Source organism: Lampris incognitus, chromosome 8 (genome assembly GCF_029633865.1).
Source record: "Lampris incognitus isolate fLamInc1 chromosome 8, fLamInc1.hap2, whole genome shotgun sequence".
In the NCBI taxonomy this organism is placed as follows: Eukaryota; Metazoa; Chordata; class Actinopteri; order Lampriformes; family Lampridae; genus Lampris; species Lampris incognitus.
The window spans coordinates 11375820-11396775 of record NC_079218.1 but is presented as its reverse complement, the minus strand read 5'-3'; the positions used below and the strand labels follow the sequence as shown (position 1 = coordinate 11396775).

The 20956-nt window shown below is 50.0% G+C and overlaps 1 protein-coding gene across 1 annotated transcript in view; it reads right to left on the bottom strand.

The window, feature by feature from the left end:
• Positions 1-20956, bottom strand: part of LOC130117086 (cell adhesion molecule 2-like) — a 125137-nt gene that overhangs the window by 84914 nt on the left and 19267 nt on the right. The window contains exon 3 of the mRNA XM_056285235.1: positions 4357-4509. Within this exon, the coding sequence (XP_056141210.1) occupies positions 4357-4509 (153 nt within the window). The remainder of the gene's footprint in view (positions 1-4356; positions 4510-20956) is intronic.

Here is a 20956-nt window from a genome sequence, read left to right as displayed (position 1 = left end):
AGCCCTCATGTCATGCATCTGAAAAAATATGTCCTTTTGTACCGGGCTTATAAAATGTGGACATAAATGTGTGTGTGTGTGTGTGTGTGTGTGTGTGTGTGTGTTGTCACCTTGCTGACTGGTTTTGAACAGGGGAATAAGTTTCGCTCCGAGGCACAATAATCAGAGTTGCCTCTGTCTCACCTCACACCATCGCCGGTGCGATAAGGGTGAATAGAGTGTGAATCTTTCACTAACAATATCAATAATGGGCAGAGGAAAAGACAGCAAACCTGTTTAATTATTGACATTTTAAAAATGTTTTTGTTCAAATGAAAATGCACGCATCACTTTCTCTTAATTACTTTTTTTTTGGGGTGGGGGTGGGGATGGATTTTTGCTGCATACCGAGCAAAACCTTGGCATCACATCTACACGAGTCTGTGTGTGTGTGTGTGTGTGTGTGTGTTACTGTCAGCTGTGACCAAGGGGGGGGGGGCATGAGGTTGCACAGAAGACGTTAATTATCGGCCCTTCAGGTCATGTGTACTTTAAGTGTGTGCTCATCCAGTAGCAGTGAGCGGGAAGTTCGCCTGTGGCTGTGCGACTGAGAGATTTGTCAGTTAACGGCGCCAACCGACTCCGGCCTTGTCTTCCTCACCACCTCGGAGGCTCATTAGAAGCCTCAGAGATCCTTTTCGCTCGGTTTTGCTCACCTGTACTGGAAGTCAAACAGTGCCGCTACAGGATCTATATTTACCGCATGTGCACAGTATTGTGCATGGTAGTGTGCATGGTAGTGTGCATGGTAGTGTGCATGGTAGTGTGCATGGTAGTGTGCATGGTAGTGTGCATGGTAGTGTGCATGGTGAGCCCACACAGAGACAGACATCAACACTGCACATGGCAGCGTCAGTGTCCATGAATGTCCGTGTGCACATGAGACGACATAAATAGGTACACTGCATTAGGTTTTTACCTATGAGACAAACTAATATCACAGTATCTATAGTTTTAAGTACTGTCGCCCCGACCGACCAGAGGAGGCGCTAGTGCAGAGACCAGGACACATACCCACACCTGGCTTCCCACATGCAGAACTGGCCAATCGTGTCTGTAGGGATGCCCCACCAAGCCGGAGGTAACACGGGGATTGGATCCGCCGATCCCCGTGTTGGTAAGCAACAGAATAGACCGCCACGCCACCCGGACGCCCAGAGCAAAACAATTTAGAAGCTTTGCCAAACTGAACACCACCTACCTGTTGGACAGCACTTGTACAGTTGTGTAGCAAGATATGTCCAGTCGGATCACCCGCGCGGTTTAACTGGGTAGCTCTAGTTGATCGGGAAGTGTGCACCAGTACAGCAGGGGGAGCCACACAAACCGCCCATGCTCTAGTTCAAGACTCTCTCACGACCAGGTTACATGCAAACTAACTCTAGCCAACATTGGTGTTGTTAATAAGCTTAATTTTGGGGGACCAATGTCTGTCCTGATACAGTCTTCTTCTTCTTTCAGCTTGTTCCCTGTTTCTCAGGGGTCGCCACAGCAGATTTTAATAGCTTCCATTGGTACCCTGTGGGGGCACAACACCAATGGCGGCCTTTGTTAACCTGGGTCTCGACTGATCCGGTATGGAGCTTTGACCAATCCGGTATGGTCTTGTCAATCTGCATGATGATTTGGCAAAGTTTTACATTGGATGTCCTCCCTGACACAACCACTAACCCTGTGGCCTGTCCTGATACACAACCACTATGGCCTGTCCTGATACACAACCACTATGGCCTGTCCTGATACACAACCACTATGGCCTGTCATGATACACAACCACTATAGCCTGTCATGATACACAACCACTATGGCCTGTCCTGATACACAACCACTATGGCCTGTCATGATACACAACCACTATAGCCTGTACTGATACACAACCACTATGGCCTGTCCTGATACACAACCACTATGGCCTGTCCTGATACACAACCACTATAGCCTGTACTGATACACAACCACTATAGCCTGTACTGATACACAACCACTATGGCCTGTCCTGATACACAACCACTATGGCCTGTCATGATACACAACCACTATAGCCTGTCATGATACAGTAAAAAAACCATGTCAGAATCCTTCAATGACTATGTAGGCCTAAGATGTACTCAGATCTTACCATGGCGAGGGGCCATGTTGTATGTGTTAAGATGTAAATGTAAAGCCTTTGAATGTGAATACATATTGTAAGATTATATTTTTCAGCCTTTTTCTTAATATCAAATATGTTTTCTATTTGTTCAGTGATTTGATACTAAGTTTGCAGTTTGCGTGGTTCTCTCTGTTGTACTTGTGTACACTTCCTGAACACTACAGCTACCCAGTCGAACCGTACGGTTACTCTGACTGGACATATTGGATCGGCAGAGGGAGCCTGGTCTGCTGCGTCCGGTGGCCCCCAAGGACCACGGCCCTGCCCGGAGCTGCGCCCAAAGCGGAAACACGAGGGCGGTCTGACAGGATGTGGAAGCGGGGCAGGCTAAGCTAACTGCTAGCCCATGCAGGCCGGCGGTTCTGACAGTCATCCTGGCTGGCGTTCGCCCTCTGGACAGTGGAATATTTGGACGGTGTTGCACTGGGTGGATTGTGTTGTTAAACCGTTTGTGTTTTTTGTGCTTTGTCCTCTCTGTTTTTGTATGTTTTTGGTGGTGTTGTTTTTGGGAAGTTTTGGATATGTGCCTTTGTCTTTTGTGTTGTACTGCTGAGGGCTGGGGGAGACAAAATTTCATTTCTTTTGTGTATGCAAGAACATGAAATGAAATGACAATAAATTCTTCCTGGTCCCTGATATCTCGCTGAACAACTGGGTGGTGCTGTCCAACTGGATAGTTGGTGTCCGGTTTGGCAGCACGGTGGCCCAGTGGTTAGCACTGTTGCCTCACAGAGAAGGTCCTGGGTTCGAACCCCAGGCCGTCCCAGCTCCTTTCTGTGTGGAGTTTGCATGTTCTCCCCCTGTCTGTGTGGGTTTCCTCCAGGTGCTCCGGTTTCCTCCCACCATCAGAAAGACATGCATGTTAGGGTTAATACTCCTGTCTGTGCCCCTGAGCAAGGCAATGAAAGAAGAACTGATGGTCCCCGGGTGCTGCTCCTCTAGTCTTAGCTAGGCTAGGATGGGTTAAATGCAGAGGATGAATTTCCCCAGGGGGATTAATAAAGTACATCTTCTTGTTGAAGCTTCTGAATTCTATTTTGCTCTCTGGTGCCGTATACACGACCCTGTACGACGTCTTCCACCTGGAAGAGTTTGATGGCAGATTGAACACTGTGAGGCACATCACCGACACCTACTGCATGAAAACTGGACATCAGCGAGTTCGACTAGTCCAAATGCTTCTACTTTTCCTGGGGAAGCCCGGGTGCACCACCTATGACCTCGTTCATTACAGTCTGAATTGCAGCAATTTGAGATTTGCATTTGAAGGTATGAATTTTTAAAATCAGATTTTTTTTGAACCTGTAATCATAAATCATGATGACGACGGCTAAATTCACCTCTAAAATATTCAAAACCAACGGGTCATTATTTAGAAATTCTAATTAACGAAAGATGCCACTGAAAATGTCAGCTATACTGAATCAATATTCAAATTCTATCGACTTAATTCCCCCGTTTTCCCGGCCGGAAGGGTGCTGATGGGAGAGATCGGCCGGTGGGCCTGTTTGGCTGCAACGAGAAGCTGCACACACGTGGGTCCCGGCGGCACGTGACGGGAGATCGCCGCTCTTATATAATCGAATCACCGCATTTCCCTCTTAAAAGGTCAACTGTCTTTGTCTTCACCGACGAGGGCCCGAGGAGCCCCACGTGGAATCAGCGGCAGATAAACCCAGCCTTCCCTGGGCTACCTAATGAGCTTGTAAAATCTATCTCGGCTTCCTGGCTTGCACCATTAAGCACTGTTCAGTACTGTAACACAATTCTCTCAATATCCTCGTTGAGCAGTAATCTTTAATGTTTGTAAGACCGCTCACATGATTGTTGACACAGAGCGCTGGCTAATGGTCCTGCAGAGCCGGCTGCGGTGCATCCATTAGCATTAGCAAAAACTAATTGGTGAGATAATAAGCCCACCGGTGGGGGAAAAAAGAGACAATATTGTCGCAGGACGATGATTACAACGCAAACACTGGCTGAGGGGGGCGGGGCTGCCATGATTTTATTTGTCGGCGCAAAAGACAAACACGAGCCGAATGTGGTCACGTGACTGTACATTTCACAGCAGGTCAGGTGTGTGCAGTGAGGTTGAGTGACTCTTGACCTTTGCACTGAGGTTTGTGTGTGTGTGTGTGTGTGGGGGGGGTCAGGTGTGTACTTACCTAGGACCGTCAGGTAGGCTTTGGCCGTTCTGACGGGCATGGTGAAGAGAGAACAGGTGTACATGCCTTCGTCGGTCAGCGTGACATCACTGATACTGATGGTCAGCTCCGACCACGTCGCACAAACCAGCTCAATCCTGTTGTCTCTCAACGCTGATCAGAGAGAGACAGACAGACAGACAGACAGACAGACAGACAGACAGACAGACAGACAGACAGACAGAGAGATTCTGTTTATTAATCATCAAACTATTTAGTAGCCATCATTCAAAGCTAAGGTGTAAATATGGCACCTCTGTGTTATTAAAGGACAATTCCGTTTTTTACAACCTGGGTCTTATTTTTGTTTTTATTATATTAAGTTTTGTCTTTTTTTGTGTGGATTTCCCCCCCTTTTCTCCCCAATTGTATTCGGCCAATCACCCTACTCTTCAGAGGTCCCGGTCGCTGCTCCACCCCTTCTGCCGTTACTAAATGAAGCTGGTGGGTGAAATGATATTATAACTGATATGCACAGTGGCAGAAAGAAAAAAACTTGAGCATCCGGGTGGCGTAGCTGTCTATTCTGTTGCCTACCAACACGGGGGTCGCCGGTTCGAATCCCCGCGTTAACTCCGGCTTGGCCAGGCTTCCCTACAGACACAATTGGCCGTGTCTGCGGGTGGGGAGCCAGATGTGGGTATGTGTCCTGGTCGCTGCACTAGCGCCTCCTCTGGTCGGTCGGGGGCGCCTGTTCAGGGGGGAGGGGGAATAGCGTGATCCTCCCACGCGCTACGTCCCCCTGGTGATACTCCTCACTGTCAGGTGAAAAGAAGCAGCTGGCGACTCCACATGTATGGGAGGAGGCATGTGGTAGTTGGCAGCCCTCCCCGGATCAGCAGAGGGGGTGGAGCAGCGACCAGGACCTCTGAAGAGTGGGGTAACTGACCAAGTACAATTGGGGAGAAAGAAAGGGGGGTGGAGGAACTAAATTAAACAAACAGGAATTATCCTTTAAGGGCCACTGTTCCAGTCTGTACCACTCTCTCCCGTACTGAAAACCATCTGATAATTTAGACATAAAAATGCAAACTCCCACCAGACTGACAGGAATGAGATCAATAGCACAATAAGCAGAGCTGCAAATGAGAACTTGACAAGGCATGAGTGTTTAAATGGATTCTGTGAGACAAGATGGAAAGGTTATAAAGACTCCACAGACTTGAAACTAATTCGCAACGCAGGACTCGTGGCCCCCGATTGATTTACGAGGAATCAGCGGCGGATGAATGCAAGCAAACGACTGTTTTATGGCTGATGTGCGGCGGGGGATTCGCCGCTAACCCGTATTTCAGCATTTGATGATTAACTGGAAATGTCATAATACTGTACTTTAATGCCCGGTGTGCCAAAGGGAGCGTTGTTTTTCTTAACCGCGGCCAAAGAAATTCAAAATACAATCGACCAAAAAGGATTGGCTAGTAGATTGGCTAGTCCATATAGGATTTACTGTTATCAAAATATTCACTGTTTCTGTGGCCTCAGCTTCTAAGGTGACGTATTCGAGACTTTCTTCCACCGCGGCGACTGGTCAGTACAGGGCCCTGGGGCGCCGCCCCCTTCAAACATCAGGAGATGAAAATCTACTTAATAATCTGGTTGTATGATGCAAATAATTATGAAATAAAAGTGTTTTCAGTCTGTGAGCGCCTGTCAGCAGCATTAAATATTGGTTCCACATGGTATTTGGCTGATTTCTGTCTGAATACACACACTTCCTGGGTGAGGGGCGCCGGCCTAACGACACCTTATGTAAGCCCTCAAACTTGTGGCGAGCAGGTGACCTGAGGCTGCTGTCTGATTGGTTTCTCCAGATTTCCCAGGGGGCGCTGTTCTGTGCGCCCCAGACACTCCCACTTTTATTGGCGGTGGATTGGTATTGTTTCAATGTTTTCTGATCTAATGTGATTGGACAATTCTCGTGGCTGTCAATCATGTTCACACCCACCACGACACTTCGTCTGGACCGTCAATCATCCACCGTCTACGCACCCTGATAAAATCTATAGGCTACATTGTCCTTCTTAATACCTCCGTGACTGTGTGGACATTAAAGCAGCTGTCAGGTGTGATGCACCAAGGTAAATTGCCCCCCCCCAAACATTTTTTAGCACCAGCCGCCACTGGACACCAACCAAGCAGCCAGGACTATTTAGCTTAGCCTCCCCCTCCCCGTTAACATGTCTCAGACAGAACACGCCTCATTATAACGTGTGTGTGTGTGTGTGTGTGTGTGTGTAGAACTAGCAAGAGATGGTGTTTAGGACGTGTGACATGTAATTGGTAGAAAATCCTAAAAAAGATCGTTAACACCCTGATTTTGAGGTCGCTCTGCGAGGATGTGAGCAGTCTGCTGGTAGAACTGACTTTGAACGCCGCTTGGCTGAGGTGGCTGAAAAGGCCGACGCCACCTGAGGTGGCTCATTAGGTAGAGCTCAAACCTTCCATCAGTGGAAATAAAGGCGGTTCAACACCCAAACACCTCACCTTATCACAGCCGTGAGTCCAAAAGAGAACTGGTATGTCATTAGGAATTTACATAATCGTAACGAGGGGTGGAGGTGGGGGGCTGATTCAGTTCAAATTGCAATACTAAGCTGTTAGTATTTCCCCTGGATCGCCATGTTGAGGCCCGATGAAGAGACGCTGTGAAGAGGGTCGATGTGATGGGAATTTGTTTTCAGCTTTTCTAACACACGGGGCTTCAGGTAAACCAGAAGAAGGAGAGAAGAAGAACGCCACTCTATCTTGTCACTGTATTCGTACAGCGAATGTGTTCTCTGCATTTAACCCGAGCAGTGGGCGGCTGCAGCACCCGGGGACCAACTCCAGCTCTTCTTTCCATTGCCTTGCTCAGGGGCACAGGCAGGAGTATCAACCCTAACATGGGTGTCTTTCTGATGGTGGGAGGAAACCGGAGCACCCGGAGGAAACCCACGCAGACACGGGGAGGACATGCAAACTCCACACAGAGAGGAGCTGGGACGGCCTGGGGTTCGAAACCAGGACCTTCTTGGTGTGAAGCAACAGTGCTGACCACTGGGCCACCGTGCCGCCCCGCTTTGGCTACCAACAGGGGGATCGCTGGTTCAAATCCCCGTGCTACCTCCGGCTTGGTCGGGCGTCCCTACAGACACAATCGGCCGTATCTGCGGGTGGGAAGCTGAATGTGGGTATGTGTCCTGGTCGCTGCACTAGCGCCTCCTCTGGTTGGTCGGAGCGCCTGTTCAAGGGGGTAACGGGGGGGGGGGGGTTAGCGTGATCCTCCCACGCGCTACGCCCCCTGGCTAAACTCTTCACTGTCAGGTGAAAAGAAGCGGCTGGTGACTCCACATGTATGGGAGGAGGCATGGGGTAGTCTGCAGCCCTCCCCGGATCGGCAGAGGGGGGGTGGAGCAGCGACCGGGACGGCTCAGAAGAGTGGGGTAATTGGCCGGGTACAATTGGGGAGAAAAAGGGGGGAAATCCAAGACTCGACTTGACTTGACATGTAAAACTACATTCCGGGTTTTATCTGCTTGGACAGATGTTGTGGGAACAGGTAATCTGTGTTTTAACTTTTGTGACTTGAGAAAAGTTCACTTAAAATTCACCTGCCAACACGACTGTACATGGATAATATACACCAATAAAGAGAAACACAATTCTCCGTTCTTCACCAGCACAACTCTCTCAGCAGAAGTTTGTATTCATGCTGCAGCTGTTCTGAATCTGTGTCTGCTTTACTGTCCTCGAGGTAAAACTGCCACCGAGCCGTCTGGATGGGCCACAACCAGCAGGAGGGGCGTCGTCAGCCACCATGGGCTCGGTGTAAATCAGCAAAGAGAGGACTCGGCCTTTCGGGCGTCGCGTTAGCTTTGTATACACAATGCACACAATTCGGGAGCTAGCATTATAACACACGCGTCACCAGTTTACACAGACGTGCGGGGTGCCGACTTTCGGCATCGGCAGGGGGAGACTGTTGTAACGGCGGCGTATCAAACCCAGCAGCGGCTCTGTCTGTTTTCTGCGGCGCCGCAACGTCGTGTAAAAAAACAAACCAACCCCCAAAGCAGCAGCGGGTTCACTAAAGAAGAGTCAGTACACCGGGGCAGGCGTCTGAACGTGTCGCCGCCGGCGTTGTGAGGCTCACGCCGGGCCGTCGCGTGCATGTTGATTTGGTCTGGCGGGGGAGGCAAGGACGTTGTCGCTCCGCAGACCCCGGTAAACAACAACAACAACAACACACGACTACAGTAAACGCCGTTGGTGCTGTAATCAGCCGGGATTAATGGCGGCTGCAGCCTCTCGGTTATTCTCACATGCGCCTCGTCTCCTCTCCACCCCTCACGGCTCCGGTTATCACGCCGAGGCCCGAGCAGGTGCGACGTCCTGATATGTGCACCGACACATCTTTAGGCCCGGCCGACAGGCTACGCCTGCGACTACGTCCCTCTGTGTGTGTGTGTGTGTGTGTGTGTGTGTGTAGGCAAGTGTGGTCACACATAGGCAAGAGTGCAAGGCATCCAAATCAGTTCTCCTCTAATGCACTGGCGGTCTAGCCAGCCAGCAGCCCCGTCCTGATGGTCGGATAGCGTATTTCTTGTCACGAGGCGTATGCAAAGACAAAAGATATAGAGCCTCTGTTCGTCACGCTCTCTTTCTTTTGTCTCTCTCTCTCTCTCTCTCTCGCTCTCTCTCTCTCTCTCTCTCTCTCTCTCTCTCTCTCTGTCCCATCCACGGGCCTCCTCCCGTCAGCTCAGCCTGCAACACCAACCCTTGAATCTGTAGAAATTAAACGATGCTGCAGTTTACTTGCCATCTTACTGGCTTTGGTCGAAAACGCGCGAGTTGGGAAAAGGTCCGAATACTCTCTCGTCCCCGTCCTGTGGTTTGTGACAGAAGGGGACCAGCAGGAGTTAAAGGGAAGGTTTACAAGATGGTGGTGAGACCAGCTATGGTGTATGGCTGGAGAAAGTAGTACTGATGAAAAGACAGGAGGTGGAGCTGGAGGTGGCAGAGTTGGAGATGATAAGGTTTTCATTGGGAGTGATGAAGAAGGACAGGATTAGGAAGGAGTATATTAGAGGGACCGCTCAGGTTGGACGGTTTGGAGACAAAGCAAGAGAGGCAAGATGGAGATGGTTGGACATGTGTAGAGGAGAGATGCTGGGTATATTGGGAGAAGGATGCTGAATATGGAGCTGCCAGGGAAGAGGAGAAGAGGAAGGCCAAAGAGGAGGTTTATGGATGTGGTGAGGGAAGACATGCAGGTGGCTGGTGTGACAGAGGAAGACACAGAGGACAGGAGGAGATGGAAACGGATGATCCGCTGTGGCGACCCCTAACGGGAGCAGCCGAAAGTAGTAGTCGTAGTAGATGTAGTGTGTGTGTGTGTGTGTGTGTGTGTGTGTGAGTGTGTGTGTGAGTGACAAGGGGCATCCGACTTGTCCAGGCCTCATGCTCTTTCTCTTACCCATAATTTATTCAATGATCTCTTTTAAAATTCAGATTCAGGTATAATTGTCTCATGAGTAAAATATGAACATGAGTGAAGTCATCGGCCATGCTGGTGGGTGGTGGCGAGTGTGTAGGATGTGATGCATCGGTAAGAATCGAGAGCGGGTCGGCACCCAGTTCAACAACGAACTTCTTAAAGACGTCAGTCAAAACTGCATCGCACTTTTTTATACGATGAAGTTCCACAAAACCTCAGGGACATCTTCGAAACTTCGACATCAGAATCCGGAACATGTATTTGTCACTTCATGTCATGCACCTCCTTCCATAAAATGAAACCACATATCATTTCCCAGCCCACAGCAGCGCAACACAAAGACAAAAACCAAAACACATATTCAAACCACAACAACACATATATCCAAACTACAAAAACACAAAAACACAAAAACACATACTATATCCAACATATCAAAAAAAAAAATGTCAGTGTCCAAGAGAGCGAACGCCAGCCTGGGCGACTGTTGGGACCGCCGGTCTGCATGGGCTAGCAGTTAGCTTAGCCTGCCCCGCTCCCGCGTCCTGTCAGGCCGCAGCTCCAGGCAGGGCCGTGGTCCCCGGGCCCACCGGATGAAGCAGACCAGGCCCCCCCCCAGCTGATCCAGCACCAGCTCTCCCAGCCAGACACTCTGGACACGCCTCCCCGCCCTCTGAAAACACAGTCAACGTTAGGCCAGGTTGCCGCCAGACCGCCCTTCCGCGTCCTGTCAGACCGCCCTCGGTGTTTCCTCTTCGGGTGCAGCTCGGGGCAGGGCCGTGGTCCCTGGGCCCACAGGACGCAGCAGACCAGGCTCCTCCAGCCGATCCAACGCCAGCTCTCCCAGCCGTCAAACCAAGACAACTTAGACGCAGACGCGGACAACGACACCGCGTGGGCGGTACTGGGTGAGGCTGCCGCACATGTAAGCTAGCGCCGCCATCTTCCCACACCGGTACTGGGTGAGGCCGCCGCACATGTAAGCTAGCGCCGCCATCTTCCCACACCGGTACTGGGTGAGGCCGCCGCACATGTAAGCTAGCGCCGCCATCTTCCCACACCGGTACTGGGTGAGGCCGCCGCACATGTAAGCTAACGCCGCCATCTTCCCACACCGGTACTGGGTGAGGCCGCCGCAAACATGAGTTCGCACCACCATCTTTTCATACCTTTGTATTAATTATCCACTGCCGCTCTGCTCTCGCAGTAGTTTTACTGGACGCCGTCTTCATAGTTAAAAAAAAAAAAACAAATTTATTTTGAACTTTTTTTTCCCCACAAAATTTTGTGCTAATTCTCAAAAAACATCGACATTAACCTCGAAGATCTGACTTAATGTTCATCTCATTTCTGGAAAAGAAAAACCCCACCCAAAGCCTGGTTTTGTGGAGGGGCCCCGGTGCTCCGGCGTGGAGTCGCCTCTGAGCCGCAGAGGAGGAGACACGAGGGGGAAGTGAGACAGAGGATTTAATGTTTAATGGACTGCACAACGTAAGTTATGAATATCATTACAGGGACATGGGCGCGTGGAGACGGGTGAGGCAGGCTCCTCTCAGCCGACGCCTTCCATCACTAACCCTCTCCCCCGAGCAGGTAAACGGATAAATCTGACTGGAGACGCTGCCGCCGCCGCCGCCGGCGGCCCCGGGGAGCTCAGAAGATGTGTGTGTATGCGCTAATCTGGAGGCCTCCCAAGGCTATTGGGGATCATTAACTGTACACACACACACACACACACACACACAGACACACACACACACTCCATAGTGACATCCACTCTCTCGTCTTCCTCTCTCTGTTGTCCACCCTCCTCAGACACGGGGTGTGTTTATTTGCACGCCACCGCCCCTATTACCGGAAGTTATCCGTTCTGCAGCAGCATCTCATATGAAGCGTTTCTATGGTGATTTCATGAAGGTGGATTCTTTATCCTTAGCGGGTTGAAGACCTGGTGACAGCCCATCAGAGGGTGCAGATGCTTGGTGAGGTGTCGCCGCGTTGTTGTGTTTTGTGTACTGACAGCATCGGCTTCCTGTCCGACGGTTAGCCGTTAGCTTTTTAGCCGTTAGCGTTTTAGGCGGTGGTTGTGTCCAGATGAGGTTCAGGTGACTGCGTCCCCTACAGGAGCGGCCCAAAAACAATCAAGACAGGAACCAAGACCAAGACAGGCGCCGATAAACACACCTGCCATATGCCAGTTACCCCACTCTCCCGAGCCGCCCCGGTCTCTGCTCCACCCCCCTCTGCTGATCCGGGGGAGGGCTGCAGACTCCCACATGCCTCCTCCCATACATGTGGAGTCGCCAGCCGCTTCTTTTCACCGGACAGTGAGGAGTTTCACCAGGGGGGGTGTAGTGCGTGGGAGGATCACGCTATTCCCTCCCCCTCCCCCCTGAACAGGCGCCCCGACAGACCAGAGGAGGCGCTAGTGCAGCGACCGGGACACACACCCACATCCGGCTTCCTACCCGCAGACACGGCCAATTGTGTCTGTAGGGACGCCCCACCAAGCCGGGGGGCAACACGGGGATTCGAACCGGCGATGCCCGTGTTGGCAGGCAACGGAATAGACCGCCACGCCACCCGGACAGCCGCCATGTCAGTTTTCTGGATATGAACCAATAAGTTTTAAGATCTGGCAGAAGCCTCGGTGTGTTAATCGTTATCCGCCGATTCGATTTAAACTCGGTTTATGTGAGGGGATTACAGCATACTAATAAACGAGTTATTAATTAGTGATCCACTTAGACGCCGTGTCTTAAGCATGCCTCGTTGTGAAGCGGTCACTTCCATGACCGACGCTCTGGTTCCTCACCGTCATCGTGTTAGTCCGCATGTAAACGTGGGACAGTTCCTCATGTCTGGCCTCGGGAGGACGTATCCTGCCGCACCAAGTGTCCAGGAGGACGCTGCCCTGCACGTGCTGCAGCCAGACACGGGGGGGGGGGGTGTGTGGACGTGTGGCAGCACACACACACACACACACACACACACACACACACACACACACACACACGCAGACACACACACACACGCAGACACACACACACACACACACACTGGCATGCTGCCAGACAGCGGCTGGCGCGTTGCTCCTGCTCGCTGTCTGTCAGCTGAACTTCATGGAGAGGTCAAACAGCGGAGAGAGAGAGAGAGAGAGAGAGAGAGAGAGAGAGAGAGAGAGAGAGAGAGAGAGAGAGGGAGAGAGAGAGAGAGAGAGAGAGAGAGAGAGAGAGAGAGAGAGAGAGAGAGAGAGAGAGAGAGAGAGAGAAAAAAACACCAAGTTCGTATGATGTGAATTATAAGCGATCGATGAAAGACAAGTTCCTGTCTAACAAACCCTGATCTGAGCTGGCTGCCAGCCGAGGCAGGTAGGCACACTGCAGAATACTCCGCCCAAGCTGGTCTCCCAGCTGCAGCAGTAGGGCCAAGAAGGCCTCTGCACGTACGTGTGTGTGTGTGTGTGTGTGTGTGTGTGTGTGTGTGTGTGTGTGTGCTCGCACATGAGTGAAAAATAATTACATTAGTGCGAGTGTTTTATTTTACAGACCACTAAAGTGCCTAGATACGTGCTTCTCTATCAACCTGCACTTCAGCTCAGTAGAAACACGAGTAGCGGTGTGAAAATACTGCACATGTTACTCCACCCAGCAGCAGCTAATACACCGCTTCGCTTTCAGTCACGCCAGGATTAGGTTTTGCTTCTTTCTGTTGAGATTCATTTCGGGTGGATTTGAAATTGCACTTCAAGAAAAGAGTTTGGGAGCGTCCGGGTGGCGTGGCGGTCTATTCCTTCGCCTACCAACACGGGGATCGCCGGTTCGAGTCCCCGTGTTGCCTCCGGCTTGGTCGGGCGTCCCTACAGACACAATCGGCGGTGTCTGCGGGTGGGAAGCCGGATGTGGGTGTGTGTCCTGGTCGCTGCACTAGCGCCTCCTCTGGGCGGTCAGGGCGCCTGTTCGAGGGGGGGTGGGGGCAGCGTGATCCTCCCACGCGCTACGTCCCCCTGGCGAAACTCCTCAGTGTCAGGTGAAAAGAAGCGGCTGAAGCGTGTATGGGAGGAGGCATGTGGTAGTCTGCAGGGTTGGATGCTGGGTGGATGGACGAAAACAGAAACATTAAGAAAGGATGGAAATTGGGTCCGGCTGTCTAAGAGGGAGAACACAATTTGGGCATTATGCTATTTTTACCTAAGACAAAGTGAAATGTAAAAAAAAAAAAAAAAATACACACACACGCACACACACACATATATATATATATATATACATATATGTATAAAAAATGTCACTCATACTTACCGCAGTCAAGACATTACCAATTTATTTATTGTCAGTAGAGCAGAAAAGGTGATTTTGAATCAGGGGATTCAGAACAACACAAATTGATGTCCACGGGCAAATACAAACGACCCCCCCCACACAAAATCCCTTTAAGGGTCTTGGCTTTGCACACTTCCCTCCACGTTTTCTCTTCCCTTCCTTCCTCTTTTCCATCTACTACACCCTCCTCCTCCTCCTTCTCCTCCCGCCCCCGCGCCTCATCTGTCCAGGGACGGTGTGTATTTGGTGTACTGTTCTGGCAGGTGTTTGCTCATTCAAGTGACACAGTTTTATAATGAGAAAAGTGCAAATTTCAGAATATACATCCAGCCCGGCCGTGTCTCGCCGCCACTATTCTCTCTTTCTTGTCAACAACCCGTGGAGGGACTTCAGCGGGCGAGAGAGCGAGAGAGAGAGAGAGAGAGAGAAAGTCCAGCGTTGATGTGCATAATGCATACTGTGTATATCCAGCACCCCACCCCCCTCCCCCCTCCCTCCATTAGCTGTTGCACTATTCAGAAGGTGCAGCACCTTTGTGAAGCGCGGCAGGCTCCACGCCGTAATTGGCTGACTGAGAGTCTTCCTGTGGCAGGAGCGACTTCCTTTCATCAGTTGCTGCCTGCCACGCCGAGTTCAGTGGGACACCAACACCAGCCCCGCTTTATTAAGCCCTTCTGAGAAGCAGGTCACCGAGGCCCACAAAGCCCGGTCTCTAATTTCACACAGGGGCACGTCGCTCCCTTCCTTCTCTGGTAGAGAAAAGGGGCACTTTGTTCCCTCAGGGGGCAACTGTTTTGTCCAGGTGCCTGTTTCATTATTCTTAAAACGGAGCATTTCAAAAAAGCTGTTTAGAGAAATTGGGCCAAAGTCCAGACTGACTCAGGCCTTATGTTCTACTTTTGTTAATTGTTTAATTATTTATTTTTGGGACACCATCCCCCCTTTTCTCCCCAATTGTATCCGGGTAATTACCCCACTCTTCCGAGCTGATCCCGGTCGCTGCTCCACCCCCTCTGCCGATCCAAACAGGGCTGCAGACTCCCACATGCCTCCTCCCACACATGAGGAGTCACCGGCCGCTTCTTTTCACCTGACAGTGAGGAGTTTCACCAGGGGGACGCAGCGCGTGGGAGGATCACGCTACCCCCCCCTCCCAGTTCCTCCTCCCCCCCGAACAGGCACCCCCGACTGACCAGAGGAGGCGCTAGTGCAGCGAGCAGGACACATACCCACATCCGGCTTCCCACCCGCAGACACGGCCAATTGTGTCTGTAGGGACGCCCGACCAAGCCGGAGGTAAGACGGGGATTCGAACCGGCGATCCCCGTGTTGGTAAGCAACGGAATAGACCACTACGCTACCCGGGCGCCTGCTAGTTTTGTTAATTTCAACTTTATAATGATGTTAAATTAGTAAATTTTGCCGTCATCATAGCAAAAGATGACCATCATGTGTGGGGGGGTGGGGGGGGGATGTCCATCCATAACAACTGCAAAACGACAGCTTTTTGCAAAATGCTGATATATTTCTGGCTTTTAAAACCTGTATTCTGGCCCACAGTTTTTATTTTTGGCAAACTACCCCAAACCCCGGCCTATGGAAATCCAGCATGTTTCCATGAAAACACCAACGCTCACACACTCGCCAGGGCGGAGAAGCCAGCTCTGCACCACACCTGTACGAGAATCCACAAAATAACTACATGGTAAATAATAAGGGAGGGGTTGGAAACTGCTGCCCGGGTAAGCAGCACTGTCGATATATACAATATACAGTCATGGGTCATCAGTTATGAATACTGTCAAGTGTTTTAAAACATGGTTTCCTCTTTTCTTGACATTTCTGGGGGGGGGGGGGTTCTGTGTTAGCTAGCTAGCGAAACTGTAATTCTTGTTAGTTGTGTAACTTGCCGGCCACCATCACTTGGGGGCACTGTTGCAGATTTTACTGCAATTCCTTCTGGTCACCACTAGATAAAAAGTTTCACGGATTATAAAAACAAAAACATAAAACACAGTTATCCTGAAAAAAAAATGCTTAACTTAAATTTCTGTTAGGAATTATGATTTATTTCCCCCCAGACTCTGGACTGCAGGACGTGTCCTGTCTGAAAAACAGGTGAGCCTGTCATAAAGCATGTGCTAATTCCTCCCATTCCTCTGCTCTTCGGTATAACATCTACACCTAACAAGTACCAGTTGGCTTCCTCCGCTTATCGTGGCAATAACAACTGAATCTACTGCTGCGAGTGTCGTTCTGCCTCTACACACACACACACACACACACACACACACACACACACACACACACACACACACAAGAACTGGAACTGTTGTTTGTGGGACGCCCATCTCTTCTACCCGAAGCCCAAATGCATAGGAGCCATGGCCACTCTGGTTAGTGACAACCGCCATTTCCAACTTTAATTCAAACCTGCTTCTTTGCTTATAATATCACAAGATAGGCTTTCGGGTGGCGTGGCGGTCTATTCCGTTGCCTAGTGACACGGGGATCACTGGTTTGGATCCCCGTGTTACCTCCAGTTTGGCCGGGCGTCCCTGAAGACAACTGGCTGTGTCTGCGGGTGGGATGCTGGATGTGGGTAAGTGTCGCTGCACTAGCGCCCCCTCTGGTTGGTCTGGGGTGCCTGTTAAGGGGGGAGGGTGTAACTGGGGGGGAATAGGGTGATCCTCCCACGTGCTACATCCCCCTAGTGAAACTCCTCACTGTCAGGTGAAAAGAAGCGGCTGGTGACTCCACATGTATGGGAGGAGGCATGTGGTAGTCTGCAGCCCTCCCGGGATCGGCAGAGGGGGTGGAGCAGCGACCGGGACGGCTCAGAAGAGTGGGGTAATTGGCCAAGTACAATGGATGAGCTGCCTGTCAGTGAGCACAAGAGTAATGCCACAGCTCAGAAGCTAACGCCGGCCCCCATGCAGCCTCGGGTCGTGATACAGCTAAGCCTGCGAGGGGCATCTCTCGGCAGCATCCGGAGGTAAACAACAGATCAATAGCCACTAAGACTGATGTCACATCATCCAACAAAAAAAAACAGCTTCACGGCAGATGCACCGGACTTCCGAAAAAGACGACGCGCAAGCCAGACAAGACATCAAACCGACGACTCTGCTTCTTAAAAACAGCAGGGGTTCATATTCTTACTGCCCACTATGGCCTCCAGCACCCCACTGCTGGTATCTGGAAAGGGTAAGGAATTCTTCCCCCTTTTTCTCCCCAATTATACTTGGCCAATTACCCCACTCTTCCAAGCCGTTCCCGGTCGCTGCTCCGCCCCCCTCTGCCGATCCAGGGAGGGCTGCAGACTACCACATGCCTCCTCCCATACATGTGGAGTCACCAGCCGCTTCTTTTCACCTGACAGTGAGGAGTTTCACCAGGGGGATGTAGCACGTGGGAGGATCACGCTATTCCCCCCCAGTTCCCCCTCAACCGTGAACAGGCGCCCCGATCGACCAGAGGAGGCGCTAGTGCAGCGACCAGGACACATACCCACATCCGGCTTCCCACCCGCAGACACGTCCAATTGTGTCTGTAGGGACGCCCGACCAAGCCGGAGGTAACACGGGGATTCGGATCGGCGATCCCCATGTTGGTAGGCAACGGAATAGACCGCCACGCTACCCAGACACCCCCAGAGCAATCTCTTCTACCCAGGACACCAAGGACAGTGCTGATATTTTATATATTTCTAATCTCTTTTTATGTATGCACCATTTTGAGTCTGACCCATGTGCCATTTCGTTGTGCTTGCACAATGACAATAAAGTTTTTGAATTGAATTGGATCGTTCCCAGCACCCCCCCCCCCCACCTCTCCGGGATATCTCACACAAGCTACGGAAGCACATAAAAGGGATTGATGCGATGTTATTATGTGGCACCAAAAGTTCCCGCTTATCCAAACAAAGCAAGGGGAATCTCCGTGCTGTCAGCCTTACAGAGCTCGCTGACTACTAGGACCAACTGGGTCCTTACCCCCCCCCCTTTAGCTCATGTCTCCCTCTGCTTACTGGGTATGGACCCTCGGCTGTTGATACAGCCCACCCCAGATAGCGGGGAGCAGCTGCAAGGTGGGCAGATAAAACTTTTAACACATTAAACTTAGCATTATTAAACATCAGGTCTTTGGCAGGAAAAACGTTGTTGATCAATGCTTTTTATCATCAGGCACAATCTCAAGAGTATGTTTTTACCTGAAACTTGGTAAGGCCGAGACAACAGCGCAGCTGTGCTTATGGAGCCCACCCCTCCCATCTTCAGTTTTGTGAGCGAAACCAGACAGCATAAGAAAGAAGGCGGAGCTGCCATTTTGTTTAATGATTCGCTCCAACGCAATTATTGCTGGCGACTACCCCCAGGACAGAGGAACTAAAGAACTGTGTTGTGTTCTTGATAACTATGGACTGACTCAGCATGTGACGGAGCCCACACACAACAAGAGGCACACTCTGGACTTAATCATCTCCAAGGGTCTGAACATTTCTAAGGCTGTGGTGACTGATGTCGCTCTCTCCGATCACGCCTATACTTTCTTCCAGAGTACTATCTGTGCACACAAGTGTTCAAACACAGGTAATCACAAAATATTCATTAAGGCATTCTCTTCCACGCCCACCCTCCCCAGCCTCCCAGTCAATGGGCTTGTAGATCATTTTAATTCTAAAATCACAAATGTTACTGACGCCATTGGACCCACTAAGGGAAAGGTGGTCTCTGGTAAGAAAAGATCTCCATGGAGATGTGCCGCGCTGGGCAGAATTAAAAAAAGACAGTGTTGTAAAGCTGAACACAGGTGGTGAAAAACAAACATTGCTCTTCATTATGACACCATAAAAAGACAGTACACATTTATAATTTAGAGCTGGGAAATGCAAGGCAGTCCTACTTCTCTGACATCATTGCAAAAAACAATAATAATGCACATGCCTTGTTTGCACTGTTGACAGGCTAACAAACCCTCCTGTGGCAATTGCCTCTGAATTTCTATCTACCGGGGCCTACAATAAATTTGCCACCTTCAAAGACGAAATTCAGAAAATTAGACAGACAGGCAGTCAGTGCCTCCATACTAGGTACAAGGAACGCGTTGTCCCTGTGTCCACCTAAAATCAATTCAAATAGAATGACACAATTTGATCCCATCAACCAAGACAATTTGGAGGGCATTACACAAAATCTGAAATCCTCCTCCTGCTGCCTTGATATTCTGCCAGGAGGCTTTTCAAAAATGTATCGAACTGCATGGCCTCATATCTTTTACAAATTGTCAACACTTCTCTTCTCTCAGGTTTCTTCCCACAGACCCTGAAAACTGCAGTCATCAACCCACTCTTAAAAAAGAATACTCTAGACACTTACTAATGAACTTGCCAGAAAGTTGAATCAGTTCATGAGGATACTACGTTTATTGGGAGAAACCTTTCATCACTCATCCAAGTGACCTCCTCAGTCTCAAGTGACTGCAGGTAACCCCACCCTTATAAACATCACAGTTGCATAACAACCAAACCAACGATCGGTTTCATATGCAAATTGATGTGACCATTAACTAGTTACAATGGCCATGTGTACCATTCACAGAGCATTGGGGAAAAGTGTTGCAATCACAGTATTATTAAATGGTGAGAAATGTACACTTAGCCCCCCCCCTCCCGTTCAAAACCAGCATTCCTCCCTATCAAGGATGTGCACATCCTCATCCTTGAAAGAGTGGCAACTGGCCTGTAGATGGGTGTAGACTGCGGAGTCCTAGCTTAATGAGGTAGCTCTTCTGTGTTGTGCCATCCTTCTGTTGTGCCATTGTTCTGTGTTGTGCCACTTAGGAGGATGGCACAACACAGAACAATGGCACCTAGGAGGATGGCACAACACAGAACAATGGCACAACAGAAGGATGGCACAACACAGAAGAGCTAACTCATCAGACCAGGGCTCCGCAGTCTATATCTATCTACAGGCCAGTGGCCACTCTTTCAAGGATGAGGATGTGCACATCCTTGATAGGGAGGAATGCGAGTTTGAACAGGGAGTCAAAGAGGCAATATATGTGAAGAGGGAACAACTATTCCTGAACCGAGAAGGGGGGGGCAGTTATGAGTATGTCGACATCTTACAATGCTCTGATTGCAACTATTCCCCAATCCTCTGTGAATAGTACACATTGCCATTGTAACGTCAATTTGCATATGAAACCGATCGTTGGCTCAGTCTTTACACAACTGTGCTGTTTATAAGGGTGGGAATACCTGCAGTCAGTTGAGACTGAGAAAGTCACTTGGATGAGTGATGAAAAGTTTCTCCCAATAAACACTGTGTCCAGATGAACTGATTCAACTTTCTGGTATTTCCTTACCTGGATTATTGAGCATGCATCAAGACATTACTAATGAACAATTATAGGCCCATAACAAACCTCCCGTTTCTAAGTAAAATAATTGAAAAAGCCTTTTTTTCCCACAGCAACTGAACAACTTCTTGGCACTAAACATCTGTTTTGGTGTCTTCCAGTCAGGATTTCAACCACATCACAGCACTGAGACTGCTTGTTAAGGACTTTAATGACATCCGCTTAAACACAGACAGTGGCAGAATCTTAGTCCTGGTATTATTGCATCTCCGCTGCATTTGACACAGTTGACTACAACATATTACTAGACCGACTGGAAAACTGGGTAGGTCTTTCTGGCACAGCACTAAACTGGTTTGAATCCCACTTAAAGGACAGGGACTACTTTGTGTCT